General features: G+C 38.2%; 1 protein-coding gene across 3 annotated transcripts in view; it reads right to left on the bottom strand.

Moving 5' to 3' along the window:
• Nucleotides 1–14,654, bottom strand: part of cers5 (ceramide synthase 5) — a 29,232-nt gene extending 14,578 nt beyond the window's left edge. Inside the window, exons 1-6 of one of the 3 annotated variants that reach the window (XM_008408911.2) lie at nt 14,613–14,654; nt 14,304–14,526; nt 4,147–4,252; nt 2,801–2,931; nt 2,653–2,710; nt 2,518–2,568 (exon numbers count right to left, since the gene is read on the bottom strand). In XM_008408911.2, coding sequence (XP_008407133.1) covers nt 2,518–2,568; nt 2,653–2,710; nt 2,801–2,931; nt 4,147–4,252; nt 14,304–14,476 — 519 coding nt within the window. In that variant the 5' untranslated portion in view covers nt 14,477–14,526; nt 14,613–14,654. Of the gene's footprint in view, nt 1–2,517; nt 2,569–2,652; nt 2,711–2,800; nt 2,932–4,146; nt 4,718–14,303; nt 14,527–14,612 lie in introns of those variants that run through there. The other 2 variants (XM_008408910.2, XM_008408908.2) reach the window with 2 other exon arrangements.
• Between the last annotated feature and the right edge of the window lie 1,866 nt (nt 14,655–16,520).

Here is a 16,520-nt window from a genome sequence, read left to right as displayed (position 1 = left end):
CTGGGGGGATTCGGTACCTCAAAAAAGGTTAAGAACCACTGAACTAGAGCCTTCAAAATAGCAGTTGTGAGCGTAAATGTTATTTTTATCAATCAAATCATAGCAGTTTTTAATCTGTTTGCTGCTAAATTATATTAATCGCTTTATCACAATTTTGCGATTGCAAAAATTAAACAAAATCATCAGATTTTCACGTTTTTTTTGCAGTCATGCAAAGTTGTGCATTTATTACAAATTTTCCGCAAGAACAGTCAAAAACATCGGGTTTCAGTTACTAACTCCCACCTGCAGGTGGCAGCATTTATTACTTCTACTACACTGCTGCCTCAGCCTTACTTGATGTAAAGTTACAGTCGATACGGTGAATAACGAAAAAATCATATTTACAGTCGTACACAAGCGGAAATATTGCCAAATATGTTGCATATGTTTCTAACCACAAAATCAGTTATTTTAATTGCAAAACAAAAGAATCACAAAAACAATTTCATTTTAAAAAGTCTGTATTGAATGCGATCAGGTGTTGATTAATACTTTCACAGTTTGCTTATAGGTTTTATCAATACATTCTGGTACAAGCAGCCTTTTAAGAACATTCCTGATTTTAATATTTAATCAAAATGAAAATGAGTTTGACCCCCCAGCCTGAGAGGAATCAGTAGGTCATCAGTATTAGCCCAGAAAAACCCGACCGTTGCATTTCTAAGGATTTATAACCATTTAACTCCTCCCCCGTTCACATTAAAACTAGCTTCTTTGCTTAAAGTGTAGCGAACCGTTGTTGTGAAGCGAATAGATGAAACTGGTTCATTCTGATTCATTTCAGTTCAGAGGAGTGAAGGTCGATCATTAAACATGCGCAGATGCCCCAGGCGGCAGATAACGCAGCACAATAACATTTTTTCGACGTCTTGCGGTTTACATTGCCATAAAGCCCAACCCTAATGGCCCTACTGAGTGATAAGCAGCAACACGACCATCAGCCACGAACACCGATGACGTTGATTCAGCACAAAAACACAAAGAAATTGAGATTTCTGCCCAGTGCCAGATTCGGTGCAGAGAATCTGGTCTTTTTTGTTGTTTCGTCCGTCCTACCCGAGGCACAAACAAGCAGCTTTAATCTCATCTAAAAGGAAACAACAGGAACATGTCTGAAAGTTGTCTGACTGCATTTCATGAGAGTGGCATGTATTGAAGGAGAGGCGGTGGAGTGAGGGTAAGCTGATAAAGCTGATCCAGTCTGATGGCTGGTTATTCAGATGTGTGATAGTGGTGAAGCTTTTTTTAGAACGGTATGGGAGGAGAAAAAGGTCAATACTCAGCCCATCAGAACAGATGAATTTAAGACGTTTTAAAGCTGTGTGGACACCCTGGATTCGTCCCAAGACGAGTAGCAAGTCAGAGAAAAGCTGGCTGGGTTATTTAAGTGGAATGTTTTTCTTATTAGTTTGCACTTTCTGTTTATGTAAACTTTTGCTTCTTTTCCTTGTCTGAGCCTAATGATTAATACTTTATGAAAGGCAATTTTGCTAAGAGACTTGTTTTTTGGGGATATTTAAAAAGTCTTCTAGTTCCAGTGTCCTTTAGAAATTAAAGTTGATTGATTTTGAGAAGGTGTGTTTGCATGATTATGTCGTTTTGAGATCATTTTCAACTAATATGATAATGGCATAATAATGCAAGTACACTTGGGTTTCTCACAATTATACATTTTACTGGACAATAAATTGTTCCAAAACGTATTGCAATAAACCAATAAATAATGTTGTTTTGAGACCATTTTCAAATAATATATTGATGTCATGATGATGCAAATTTGGCCCCTCAAAGACAAATAAACTGTAATTTAGAACAGAAAACTCCACAGTGCAACTGGTGCACTGTCCAAAATAAAACAAATATCCAAAATAAATATCCAAAATAAAACAAATACCAAAAACAATAAATTACAAGGAAAGAAAACACGCAACTAAAACCAAGAATAAAATGGATTATAAAGAATCTTAACTAAATTGCCCTTCAAAAAATATAAATCAGAATGGAAATAATTGTGTTCATCTTGATTAATTGGCTTAATGACATGCTTAGCCAATCAGGGCATCAAATGAACTAAATGTTTACATCATTTGATACAATAACAAATGATGCCTAAAGGGAAAATAGAAGATAATTGTAATGTGTTTTGATTCTTTAGCCTGAACTACATTCACGCAGTCCTAGTTATACACATCTACCCACTGAGCTCTGTGGAAACACACACATACACACACACACACACACGCACGCACGCACGGACACACACACACACACACACGCACAGAGGAGAACTGTTGTGTATCTGAGGAAATGTGGCCTGTTATCCTCCTATGTTGTGTCGACATCAGAAGCCAGAGATTGAACCAGACATCTTTTTATGGGTAAACAGCAACTAAGCCTCTGAGTCACAACACAGCTGATGTCCAGTCCTACAAAATATTGGACTAATATGGTCAACATGTGAGCGCTGCATCCTACCTGATAGGGGTAACCGTACCAACAATGCCGCGTATCCCACATCCACGGACACTGGAGGCAGAAAAACAGTAAAATCAGCAAACAGAAGCTTGTAATGCTGGATTAACAATGGATTTATAATGACATGTGAGCTACCTGCCACAGAAACTGGATCCCATAAATAAATACCCCCAAATAAAATGTAAACCTCCACCTGGAAACCAAAACAGAGAAAAAAAGAAAACATTAAAAATCCACCAACGCATTTAAACAGGAACAAGCTTCCACTCCACGTTAAACCTACATGCTCTCGCAGAACTTAGTGTGTGTGCTGGGTTTATCCTGATTCCTGCGCTGCCTGAACCAGCGCTGGACTTTCCGCACCTCCCAGTCCAGCTGCTTAGACAGGCCATCCAGATGCCGCGAGTCTGGATTCTGTCAACAGAGGGTGGAAAAAATAACAATCAAATTAGTGTGGAATGAGGAATTTGAGCCAAAAAAAAGAAGAAATGAAACAAAGGAAGGAGAATGGAGGGACATTATTGAACTACTGAATGTACTGGTAGTTCATAATGTGTCTCTGAGTTCAGATTAGATTAGAATAATCCTCTTTGCTCCTCAGAGGAAAACCTCAATGTATCAGCAGCAAAGTGAAGGGGAAATAGAGACACATTAAAAATAGATAAAGTATCGACTAGATATATACAAACAAATCTATACAGGCATGATGTACGGCTGAAATGATTAATCAAATTAATCATGATTATCGATTATTGAAATAATTGTAGCTAACTGGAGCATTCAGACTGTAATAGCTGCCATTTTGATGAAAAACAGTTCAGTCAGATCAGTAATAAAGCCAAAACCATGCAAAAAAATTCAGTTTTGACAATTGTTATTAATCAAAACTTTAACAAATCAGTAGAAAGAACTTTTCTAGCTGCAGATGCAGCTTTGCTACAAATGATCAAGCATTCGCCCAAGGAATGCCATGTTTCTGTTTTTTAGACAATTAAATCTTTTTTTTAACAGAAAAATTATTTTTCTGTAAAAAAAAAAAAAAGAAAGCGTACTTTGATGCATTTCTAAATTATGTTTATAAAAAAAGGCTTAAGTGGTTCAATAAAAAATCTACAGAATGTACCCATATTTTATCCGATTAATTGTCAGAATATTCAATAACTAAAATAATTGTTGGTTGCAATCCATATGATGCTGATTATGCAGTCCAAACAGTTTTAAAAATAATAATCTGAAACAGACGTTCTGAACTGATTAAATTGAATGTAATCAGTAAATAGTAAAGCCATAACTAAGTTTTTTCTATATTATTTTAAGCTGCCAAGGAAACAGAGGTGTTACAGCTAGGTTTAAGTTTAGTTTATTATTGGAATGAAACTTTATTTTTGTTTTCTAGATATTAATTTAATGTTCTGTTTATGTTACTCATACATTTTATAAAAATTTGATCTGAAAAGACCCTGCTGTAGGAAGTAATTTAATGAATAAAAACTAAGTTAAATAGCTGATTTAAAACCAGAGGCCTCATCAGCGTAAAGGGAAGAGCAAAATTACACAAATTATAAAAGGGAACTGCAGATTTGAGAGCTTGAATTGCACCAGGCTCTTCTTCTGAATCCAGAAACCAACCTTAGTGATGGAGGTGAACACCTTCTCCAGCACCGCGTTGGGCTGGGCTCTCCTCCCAGCGCCTGGCGGGATGTGGAGACTTCGGGCGCAGGCACTGGCGATAAATCTGTGACATGAACCGGAAACAAAAAAAAAAGTCCCTGGCTGTTTGTAAAACATGCAAACAGAACTTAATACCCACATCACTGCTAGACTTTCATTCAACGAGGAAGGGATGTTCATTTGCCTTGAATCAGGGAAGTTATGCTTTGAGGATTTGACTACACAACCTGAAATAAACATCCAGAAGCTGAGCTCATGTGCAGCTGGACTACTGCTGGATATTCTTTCCAAGCTTATTGCTGATCATATTTAATTTTGATGTTGTTCTAAGCTGAATGCAGTGGGAAAGCTTAACAGTAAATGACAGAAGTCAAACAGAGACAGACTTTGGTCTCAGAGTGAGATTCTTGCAGCAGAACAGCAGACGGGCCCTGATGAAGCTGAAGAAACAACCTTCGTTAAAACTGAAATAAAACCATTTTCACTGCAAAACATCCATCCATCCACTTTCTTACACCCTTGTCCCTCAGTGGGGTCGGGAGGGTTGCTGGTGCCAATCTCTAGCTAACGTACCGGGCGAGAGGCGGGGGTCACCCTGGACAGGTCGCCAGTCTGTCGCAGGGCAACAGAGACACAGGACACACAACTGCACACACACTCTCACACCTAGGGGCAATTTGGAGAGGCCAATTAACCTACTGCAAAACAAGATTCATTAAAAAAAACTTCAACATTTGCAATGTTCACCTCTTTTTATGTCACAATCTGCAGTTAGACTTCTTTACAACCATAAAGTGGAGACTTAATTTTAATGACAAAAATAAATCCGTTTTTTTTTTTTACGTTAAAAGATGGACGTTTGAAGACAACATTTTATTTGTGTGAACTCTTCTGGGGGATTTTCCAGGATGTTGGTTGATTTAACAATCAAATTATTTTCAGGCCGCCCTCACGTTATATCCAGACAAATCCTTTAAAGCGAACTCAGTCACTGATTTGCCTAATCGTGTCTCTGAAAAATGCAAAAGAATATTTTAATTTAGTGAAAACTAAAGCTTGCACAGCACAGTTTTTCCATTTTGTTTTCACAGGACTCTGAAAAGAAGATACCAGATGAAAATCCCTTTACACGGACAAAGCAAAAACATAAAATGATAAAATGTGATTTTTTTTTCCCTCCCTTAATTTGTGTAGCATGTGTAACCGTTCAAAAGAGAAATAAATTAAAGTTTGTGTTCTGGTTTTTTATTTTTTGCAATAACCTGCTTTGTAAAAGTGACTCCTAAATGCTGCTGGGTTTAAACTGTCTGGGATCCAGTTTGTTCACCAAACACGGACATTTTGTTCTATTATAGCGCTCATTTATTTTACCAGCTCCGTTTTGCAGTTTTGATTGTCTAGGGTTGAAACGAGTAATCAGATTAATCATAATTAATTATCAAAATCCTAGCCAACTAATGTAGCAATTGACTGATCTTCAACTGCAGTGTGCAGATTAAAAAAAGGTAATTTGATGAAAGAACAACGCTCAGTTTGGGGCAGGACTTTGCCCAAAATTGAACAGAAGACAAGCATTTTGTATTTAAGATAAAAAACTTTTTTCCTGTAAATTTACTCAACACAGAACTCAGAGTGGCACTTTTAGCTTCACTTGGTTCAAATTTTGTAAAAACGGTTATTAATTGGTTAATAGAAAAAAATTAATCAACAGATTAGCCCTAAACTGTACTGATTTTGAGTCCAGCAGAAAAGACGAATGCTGTGTTATTGCATTTTAGCCAAGAAAATATTTATTTTGCTTATTTAAAAGAACAACTGAATTATTTATTTGCATGTTTAAACATATTTCCAATATTTTATAAAATAAGCTTAAGTGGTTAAATGAAAAAGTCTGCAGAACCTGGAAAATTAGACTAAAAGAATAACTGACTACTAAAATAATTATTCGCTCCGGCGCTGAAATTTCCAGCACCTGATCTGCACAATGCAAACCTGCAGCAGGCTTTGCTGCATGATGAGAAAAATCAGAGGGAACCAAAAATCTTTGCCATTAAAATGACATCAAGTTACTTCTTACACTTCTGCTCCTTCCCATTTTTACTGTCACTCACTTTACAAGAACTTGATTTGCTCGTTTTGTCCTCAGGTAACTTTCAAAGCAAGAATGACAAACATGCACATAAAAAGCAGCGGTTCAGGTAAATGTTACACATGTCAAGCTGCAGGACGGGTTCCACCTATAACCATTAAAAGCTGAAGGTTACAAAAGATTCAAATATAGCAGACTCCTGGTTAGTCAAGTTGATGTTGACTGCAGTTTGAGTCCATGCAACGAATAAAATGCCTCAGCTGTAACATACCGATAACTCAAGGTGCAAACAAAACAAAACAAAACCATTTTTGTGGAGACGGTAGGTTGGACAGATGGGTTTCACTGTTATGACGATGTTAAACATTACTCAGAGCAATCCACGTTTTACTGTTCACAGCTTTAACAAGCGCAGTCCACCCTGCAGCTATCGTGTTGGACGTTTTGATCCACCTATGAGCTCCATAGCGATAAGGTACTGAACGGGATGAATTGTGCAAGTCTGATTCACCCTGAACTGGCACCACAACTTAGCTTTCCAACAATCTCAATTTAATTGTTACTCAATCCCGTGGATGAGCTCAGCGGTGGGCAACAACCTCGACTCTTGTCTGGACAGGTCCTTCACATTTCTGAAAGGAACAAAGATGACTTAAAGCATAAATCCCATGAAAGTTGAAGCGCGCAGCCCTAATAAGCAGAAGGCAGCAAGAGGAAGGAGGAAACTAAAAAAGACATAAGTTAATCTATTTATGTCAAATGTCCAAACATCCCTGCTCCTTCTCAGAAACTGACCCCCACCAACATACACAACGGCTGTGACCAACCGAGAGGCTTGGTGTGGTCCGTTTACCCCGACACTGGGACACTTTCCAGTTTGACAGCTTGGCTGAATTTATATCCCACAATTTCATTTTTTAATCAAGTTCATCTGACTTTTTTTAATGTTTCTACATTTCCAGAAGCTATTAAATACACTGCAACAGGAGCCTGAACAAGGCACGGGAAAAGTGTTTAGATGCACAACATTTCCATTCTGTTTTAAGTAGATACACTCACTTCCTGGATAAGGTGAAAAACCTGCTGAAAGATGAGGAAACGCAAAAGAAGTCTGGAGACGTGTAATCTCAGTTCGAAACCCATGACGCGGCTTATTAGAGCATGTACACACAAGGAAGCTGGGCTGCACACAAAGTCAGAGCCAGGAGCAAAGCAATGATTAAGATCAAACTAGAATGAACTGGCAGAGAGGAAGGGGGGCAGCGCACAGATGTATTTATATATTTAAGGAGCTAAATTCCTGGACTTAAAATGGGAATTCACTTAATAAACCAAGAACACAATGCATATCAGGGTCAAATATCAGGGATTAATCGTTAAGCACACAGACACAAATAAACAGTCATTTCCTGAAAGAACACTCAGAGTAGCATTTAAGGCAAAGTTGTACAAAAATATACATTCTGCATTCAAGATAAAAAAAAAAAAAACCTTTGTCTGTAAATCTGTTTGACCAAGACCTCAAATGTATAGTTTTAGCTTCACCTGGTTTAAATTCTGTAATAAAAATATCTTAAGCAACTTTTAACGTCCAGTTATTATTTGGTTAATCCAAAAAGTAGTCAGCAGATCAAACCTACACTGATGAGGCAGAAAGGTTGAGCTTTGTTCTAGCTGCATCCTTCCTAAATGATCAAGAGTTCACAAAAGGAACAATATATTAATGCATTTTGGGCAATAACATTTTAAAAAATGAATTATTTGTTCACTTGCATCTTTTAATGTACTTATATTTTATAAAATGGCTTTAAGTGGCTAAACGAAAAATCTGCAGAATGTGTCACTTTTTGTCTACGATTATTCATCAGAACACCTTTGGCTTCTAGAATAATCATTAGTTGCAGCCCAAGTGAAACTCAGAATCTTAATGAATGTTGTGCAACCACTTTCACACGGATGGAGATGGATACTGGTTTCCTGCGATTTCCTGGCGGTTCTTTCATAAACATGTTTCGCCGCATCGTTCCAGACTCAAAGGCCTCCACCTGGTCCAACCTGTTCTGACGCCCTGGGCCTGACGACTCAGAGGCGTGACTCTCACCTGTCGGCTCATAGGTGCAACAAACCTGACCCTCCCAAACTGCACTTCACAAGCAGAAAGGCCACAACTGACTCGGCTCCAACAAGTTGCATCAACGGGTCTAATGTTACATTCACGGCTCACTGACAAGAGTGAATTTGAGAAATGCCTTCACATCCACGTGACGGAAAACTTGAGTTTTGAGAGCAATACTGAAGAGAAACAAAACTTTTTACACCAGGTGTGCTCACTGCTGCAGGACTGGTGGGTAAAGTACTTTAACAGCCTAAACTGCAAATGCTGTGCTTAACTATAAGAGACAATAAAGGAGGTGGAATCAAAGTGTTGTTTCCGTCAGTTAAAGATTCACTGTGGGTGTTACTCTGACAAAGCTGCTGAAGGCAATAAAATTTATATGCACTGTTGATGCTGTGTGCTGTTCAAAGGTTAGATACTGAGAACTGGGCAGATGAAAGAATAGCAATTACTACGATGTAAGGAACTTGGATTCGGTCGCGTTAACTTCCTAAAACAGTTCAAAAACCTGATGTCACCGAGAGAGAGAGAGAGAGAGAGAGAGAGAGAGAGAGAGAGAGAGAGAGAGAGAGAGAGAGAGAGAGAGAGAGAGAGAGGCTCTGAACTCTGTTAATGCAGCTGAATAAGCAGATTTGTTTGTGTGCATGTAGGGCTGAAACAATCAGATTAAGAGATTATCTGTATAATCGTTAACTGATCAATTGTCAACTGGAGTATACAGACTAAAACAAAATGGTTTTTGCTGAAAGCACAACACAGTCAGAGCAGTGATTAAATGCACAGAAAATACACATTTTGCACAGTTTGACCTTCACCCGACTCAAATTCTGCAACAAAAAAATCTATCATTAAGCACATTTTGCTGTCAAATATTGTGTCAATCACAAAGATATAGATTAGCCCTACACTGGAACATGTTAATTAGATCAGAAAGGAGTTTTTCACATGTTGATGTTAAAAATATTTTTAACATCGTTTGCTTCAAATGATGAAGGAATGATATTTTACTGCATTTTAGGCATAAAATCTTTATTTTCCTAAAAAGAACTGAATTACCTGTTTTGTTTTCACTGCCTTTTTAATGTATGTAAAACACTAGAAAAAGGCTTAAATTGCTAAATAGAAAATCTCCACTAGGTTTTTTAATCTGATTAATCATCCATCCATCCATCCTCTTGCACCCTTTTTCCCTCAGTGGGGTCGGGAGGGTTGCTGGTGCCCATCTCCAGCCAACGTTTCGGGCGAGAGGCGGGGGTCACCCTGGACAGGTCGCCAGTCTGTCGCAGGGCAACACAGAGACACACAACCATGCACACACACACTCACACCTAGGGGCAATTTGGAGAGGCCAATTAACCTGACAGTCATGTTTTTGGACTGTGGGAGGAAACCAGAGTACCTGGAGAAAATCCACCATGCACAGGGAGAACATGCAAACTCCATGCAGAAAGACCCGGGGCCGGGAATCGAACCCAGAACCTTCTTGCTGCAGGGCAACAGCTCTACCAACTGCGCCACTGTGCAGCCCTCTGATTAATCAATTAATCAAAATAATTGATTACTACAGTACCCTTGAGCTGAAGTGTAGAAACGTTAAATCAAGTAGAAAGTTGAGCTTTTCACATGTTAGAAGTATTTTTTAGCTGCAGATATTTTCTTTGCTACAAGCTGTCAAGTGGACACTAATGAAATATTATTAGTTACTATTATTTGGATAATTAAATGTTTATTATTTATTTGCACTTTTAATGCATTTCAAAAATTGTGTAAAAAAAAAAAAAAAAAAAGCTTAAGTGGCTAAATAAAAAGAACCTGCACAACGTGCCAGGTTTTTTTTATCCAATTAATTGTTTGAATAATTGTAAGAATAACTGATTACTAAATAAAAACGTTAGCTGGAGTCCAACTTTGTTTTCATGTTAATTAAAGCAGAAATGTCTGAGCTGAAGTACTTGAGACGCATTCTGTCCACTGATAAAGCTTAAACTAATGGAATGTTATGTTTGCTTTCATGTTTAAAAAGAAACTGAAATTATTTATTGTATTTTTAGTGTATTTAGCCTATTGCATAAATAATGACTTACATGGTTAAATTAAAAATCTATGGAGATTTTTTTTATCCAATGAACTGATTAATCATTAAAATAATCGGTAGCAGGCCTAAGAGTTTATATCCTGCCAACAGCAGGAAGCCTTACGTTCTCTGTAGAGCGTCGTGTGGCAACCGAAGCTGTGCTGTCATGTATTCTGCTGATGAATAAATGAATGAATGAAGGAATGAATGAGTCAGTTTGATCTCTGAGGTGTCGGGCGTCAACAGAGTGATCGCTCTCTGATAACACCCTCCAGCATCAGGACACACTCTCCTTGAACACACCTTCGCATCAGGAGTCTGGCAGCTCTGGCACCTGAGACAGATGGCGAACAGCCAGGTGCATCTTACTGAACACTTGAACATCTTGGTCCTTTTACGCCTCTAATATCTGATCGCTTCTTACTTAGTCACTTGTCCACGTCTGGATCAAAGCAGATAAAGGCACAAACAATGCGGTTGGCGCTACCCGCATCACAGCGATGTTTCAAAACCTGGACCGTGTCAATCTGCCCTACCCGTTAAGAGCTTAGAGGAGCTCCGGCTACTTCCTGGATGTTTCTATATATAATTTGCAAAAAGCAGAAAAGAACTTCCTGGTGTAGGTGTGCGTTTGTTGTCACACCACTAGCTAAAACAGAAATTCAGTACTATGGGTAGAAACCCGTTGACATTTTCTTTGGTTCAGTCATCTTCATTTCCACCTGAATGAATGGTTTGACCCCCAACATGGCAGCAGAGCTTTGAATTAGAGCAAAGATCCTGAAAACGGTTTTAGGAAAATTTGCATTTTGAACCAAGTGGAAAATGAGCAATGCAGGAAACTACTGGATCAAAGGTTACGTAACATTTAAAGGTTAACGTTTGTTCCTCATTTCAATGCTCAACTTAATGTGTCAGATCCATGAAAGCAAATCTATTCAGTTTAATTCTACACTTCATGCTCTTTCTCATTTTATACATCATATTTAGATTCAAACCATTTGACAAAGATAGTCGATCTATTGTTTTCATCAGTTTCTTTATTGATTTTACATTGGCTCTTGTATTCCTAATCGCACTGACTGAACAAATTAAAGCTGTTTTTACATGTTTGACCAAGCTTGTGAACTTATTGGAATATTGAAGTGTGTTGCACTGGTGCAGAATTACAAATAAGTGTGTAATTTAGTACATTTAAGTATGTGGTCAAAAAAAGAAATACTTTCAGTCAATTCAGAGCCGTTTTTCTTTATAGAATCTGTATCAACCGATACTAAACCTGAAATATCAGTATCGGAAGTGAAAAAATTGGATCGGTGCATCCCTAGTTTTTTTTTGTTTTTGTTTTTGCAGGACATTTGCATAACATATTTCTCTGACTTGCATCTTGTTTTCATAAAACATTACAAAGTATCCCAAAGAACGATGAGGGTGAAAATCTACATTTTCATTCAGAGCCTGACTCTGAAACCTTGTGTCAAAAAATGTAATTAAGGCGTCACAATTACAATCAGATACAATAGAAATAAGCCAAAAAAAACCCAAAAATTACCCGTGTAACAACTGGCCCTAATCTTGGTGAACGTTTCTCTGACTTACTGTGCCTGACATCAGGAGCCTCACGGCTGCTTCTTGGTGTCCTGTACCAGCATGACGGAGTTCTGTCATGCTGTGGGTTGTGCTGTTTTCTCCTTTATCGGTTCAGTCAGATATGACGCATTCTACGGATGCTAGGAGTTTCTGGAAGCTGGGCCACTTATAGTCATCTCATTTCCATGTACTTTACTTCTAAGGAACCAGACTTTATTGTCCTCTTTTAAAGGGACCTTCAACAGTAGCTACTCAGTCTCCGAAAAAATGTATGCAGATTAAGGACAGAAGTTAAAAGTGTCAGGCTTAAAAATGATGTACATCAGATAATCAGAAAGTCTGTCATGTCTTTAATCAAAATAATAATAATGAAAAACAAGTAGAGGTGGTGCAGTGACTGTAACTTTCAAGCTGATCACAGATAATTATTTTTTTAATCTGAACTGCCAATACTGATTTTTTTGGTGCCTAAAAAAGTGACAGTCATTAAGTTGGCAACAGTGAGGTGATTATTGTTAACCACACAGAGCAGATGTGACCTGGTGGGCGGGTCTGTCTGTCTGTCTGTCTGTCTGTCTGTCAGGGGGAAAGCGGCTGATTTTCAGATAAGATTTGTTTCACATGCAAGTATCGACCGATCGCTGATCACCCAAAATAAAGAAAATCAGGGACGATCAATCTCATCAATCAGTGCACCGCTAAAAACAATAATGATTCTGAAGACCAGAGACAAGGCCTGAAAGCTCCAGAAATCATTTTTTGTTAGTAAAACGCAATTTAAATTAGTGAATTTGTGTTATTTTTTTCTACATTTTGTAAATTTTGCAAAAGCATTTTGGAACAAATTGTGCGTTGCATCCATTTAAGTTGTCTGTAATGCATAGAAGCATCTCTTGGGTTTAGGTGCATTTATAACAAAGACGTTTCCCAAAAAGTAGAGCAGAACTAAACTGAAAATGAATGGAAAAGTTGCAGGTGTCAGCGTCTAAAAAACACAAATAAGCCTCAATAAAGTGTTCAAGACCCGTTTAAATGTTTACAGTAATGTCTGAGAGCAAAACAAATAATATAATAGAGAATTTATGACTTTTACAGAGCTATTCTTGTACCTAGCACTAACCAGCAGAGTGAAAGAAATATCACCTTTTTCAGTGAAAAGGTTTATTCTATCTTACCATAATTTAGATAACAAAAATGTCCACTGCATGCTTAAGCTACATCATGAATATAGGCAAAAAGAAAATGCAACTAGTGAATGAAAAGTTGGTCTAATCCTGACCACATTCAAAAATAAAAAGAAAGTGAACTATTTGTCACAAAGAACTGACCCTGCTGACGACCAATGATTCCAGTTCTAGATGTTCTGTTATTTGTGGGTTTCCTGTTCCCGCTTGGGGAGCCTCAGTTCCCATCGATCACCATCAGTTTTACGCTTGATGCTGTTAAGTTTGACCTCTGTTGTCTGGTGATACTGATCCGGTCAGTTTTGAGACTGACTGAGTTTACAGCACACACCTACAGATTCAGCAGACAGTCCTCAAAAAAGCAAGTGGAAAATGTTTTATCAACTATAAAGTTAGCCTTAGAAGGAGGCAATAAAATGCTTTACGTCTCACTTGTGGAGCCATTATAGTCAATACAACAAGCCTTGGTTTGAAAATTAAGAAACCCTTCAGGTTATTAGTTTTTTGGCAAACGCAGTAACAGGCTGGCGTTCAAAAATGTAGGAAATTTTGGTGTGTGTGTGTGTGTGTGTGTTACTGAAAGTGTGTTAGGAATCCACGAGGCTGGACAGACAAGGACAGTGTCCTTGTGTCCTAATCAGTCATAGTAAGCTCTGTCATAAGATGTGTAAATTCACATGTGATGTAAACTGGAGCAGCGGTGGCACTTCCTTCAATATGAATCAGTGGAAATCAACTTAAGACACGTGATGAGCAATAATAGCAATTATTTTCGAACTAGAACGTTTTTATTACACTTTATTTTATTTTATTTATTTATTGCCAACCGTCCGTAAGATAGTCTTTTAAAAAGTGTGAAAAACATAATTTAGAGACAACAAAACTGCTGTTATTTAACCTAATTAAAGAATCTCTTACTTTAACTTCCAGACAAAGATACTGGTCCTCCCACCTAGTTAGCTAATCCATCATCATCCGCTGGTGGACATAAAAAACGCGCAACAGAACAACTTGGAGAGCTTTACTTTTCCCCCCCCAACAAGCCGTTTGGACAATACGAACCTTTCGAAGAGTATCCTGACAATAAAAATCCCGAGAGCCAGCGGTAAAGCAGCCAACAAGTGTCCAGCTTTGGGATACTCCACCCCGGGAGCGGGGTCCGCCAGATCCGCCCAGGTTACGTTGTGCGGTAGCCAGAACCTCTCGTTCCAGAACCAGGCTGAGAGAGCAGCCATTTTTCGCCGCCTTCCAGTCCCCGGATGCTCGGAGGAAAGTGGTTTCTCAACTGAAAGAGACGGCACGTTAACCTCGTTGGACGCCTCCACTTCCCTCCCAGCACCACTTGTTTGACTACACTCAACTTTACCGTACCGACATCAAGCCCGCCGCAGTACGCCCAAACTTCCGGCGAGGACTTTCAAATCAAGATGGAGGCGTTTGGAAGTCATTAAAATACGATCACATTTATTTTTATTCATTGCCATGATAGGTCGCGAGTCAAAGAGAACGGTAAAAACACTACTTTAATAAAAAATAAATTAAAAAAAATCAAGCAAAGCTGCTACTAATGGTGCAATCCAGTTACGTCTAAAGTCAGAACTTGAAGCTGGAAGTGACGTCACACCCGAGTTAACGGCTCTGAGTGGGAAGTCTGGTTTGTGGAGGATTTGCGGGTGTGTTGTTGCAGATGTTTTTTATCAAGCGACTTTTGACTAAAACTGGAGCGTAGCACCTACATTGTTGACACAACTCTGCATATTAGATCTCGAAGTTAGTATTTAAAAAATTGTCCAATTATCCCGAAGTTCAACCTTGGGGAGACATTCCAGTTGGTTTGTTTTGTTGTTGTTGTTTTTTTACTTAGAAATTGGAATTTCGGAGTTCTGGCTACAATTAGAACCCACCTTAAGCATTACCAGGTACAACTGCAAGCCCAAATGAGAAGTTAGAGAAATAACTTTAACTCTTTTGTTCATTTCATTTCATTTATTTCATTTATTTATTTATTTCGAACAGACATTAAAACAGTCAAAAAAGAACAAGAAAACAAAATAGAATGAGACAAACTCAAAAAATAAAATATAAAACAAATCATTTCTGCCCATGTGACATGCAATTCCACATTCTCTGTTCGAAAAGGAGCAGGTAGAAGATACATCTTATAATATCCTGCCCCCCTCATACTTGTCGATGTATTTATCAATTGACTTTCAGAACATCAACAAGAGACAACTTGTTTCCACTTTTCACTATGTTTAACTATGTACAATTATTTTAAGTACTATCTATATAATCATCTACACCATAAACCATCAAACATGTTATATAGTCAACTGACAATGTATTCAACATGCTGTAAATAATAAAGAAAACAATCATTAAAATGTTTGTGAAGTGAAGTAATGCAGACACAGCCAGTCTAAGTATTTGTTGTCTCATTTGATTAGCTTTAATACAAATTATGTTAAATGTAGGTTTTCACAGACGGATAGTATTAAGCAGCCCCGTGGTGCTCTGGTTGGTGGGAAGTGGGTCTCCCAAAGTCAAATTCTGGTCAAGGCCTCATATAATCTTAAGCTGGCACTGGGCAGCAGCCATATTTATTACATATTATTTCCACCCATAGTTTATTTTGTCACAGGTCTTCCATATATTCAAAAGTGAAGCATTATTATTTTTTTAGTTCTGAAGCTACCACCGCCTATCTTCCGGTTGGGTTTGGGTGTTTGCGGCGAACTTTCCGGATCTTTTGCTGTCGCCCTGATACGAGAACAAGAATTGAGGAAGTGAGGCGAGTCTCTCCTCCCGCTGAGGGGCTGGGCGCAGTGCATGCATGGATTCCTTCTCAGCTCAGTTTAACTCCGGCAGTCAAGCTGTTGTTATATTTTATGTTTTGAATTATTCAAATATGCGTGAGCAGCTTCTGTTATTTTTGATCCGCCTGATAAGTTATCTTACAAACCACTGTATTAAACTCATGAAAGGATGACTATGGGTTGTCGTAGGCTATCATTGATGTGCTCGCACCCCCAAGTGACCAAGTTTTGTATTACAGCCAGAAATTGTAACGTTTTCTGTTAAAAAGTGTTAACATTTCCCGCCAAATGTGTAGTAGTAAATTGCTATTTTTACTCACATATATTGAAATTGTACATACATTTTTTGAGATAAACAATGAGGAGAACATCCCTCTATTTCTGTTGACAAATGTGAATGAGGCAGCTGCATTGCTGTCTGCTCTCTAATTATAGATGGACATTTGCTCCTCTGGGTTGGGTT

The sequence above is a fragment of the Poecilia reticulata genome, linkage group LG5 (genome assembly GCF_000633615.1).
Source record: "Poecilia reticulata strain Guanapo linkage group LG5, Guppy_female_1.0+MT, whole genome shotgun sequence".
Lineage (NCBI taxonomy): Eukaryota > Metazoa > Chordata > Actinopteri > Cyprinodontiformes > Poeciliidae > Poecilia > Poecilia reticulata.
This window is presented reverse-complemented; position numbering and strand designations above follow the sequence as displayed.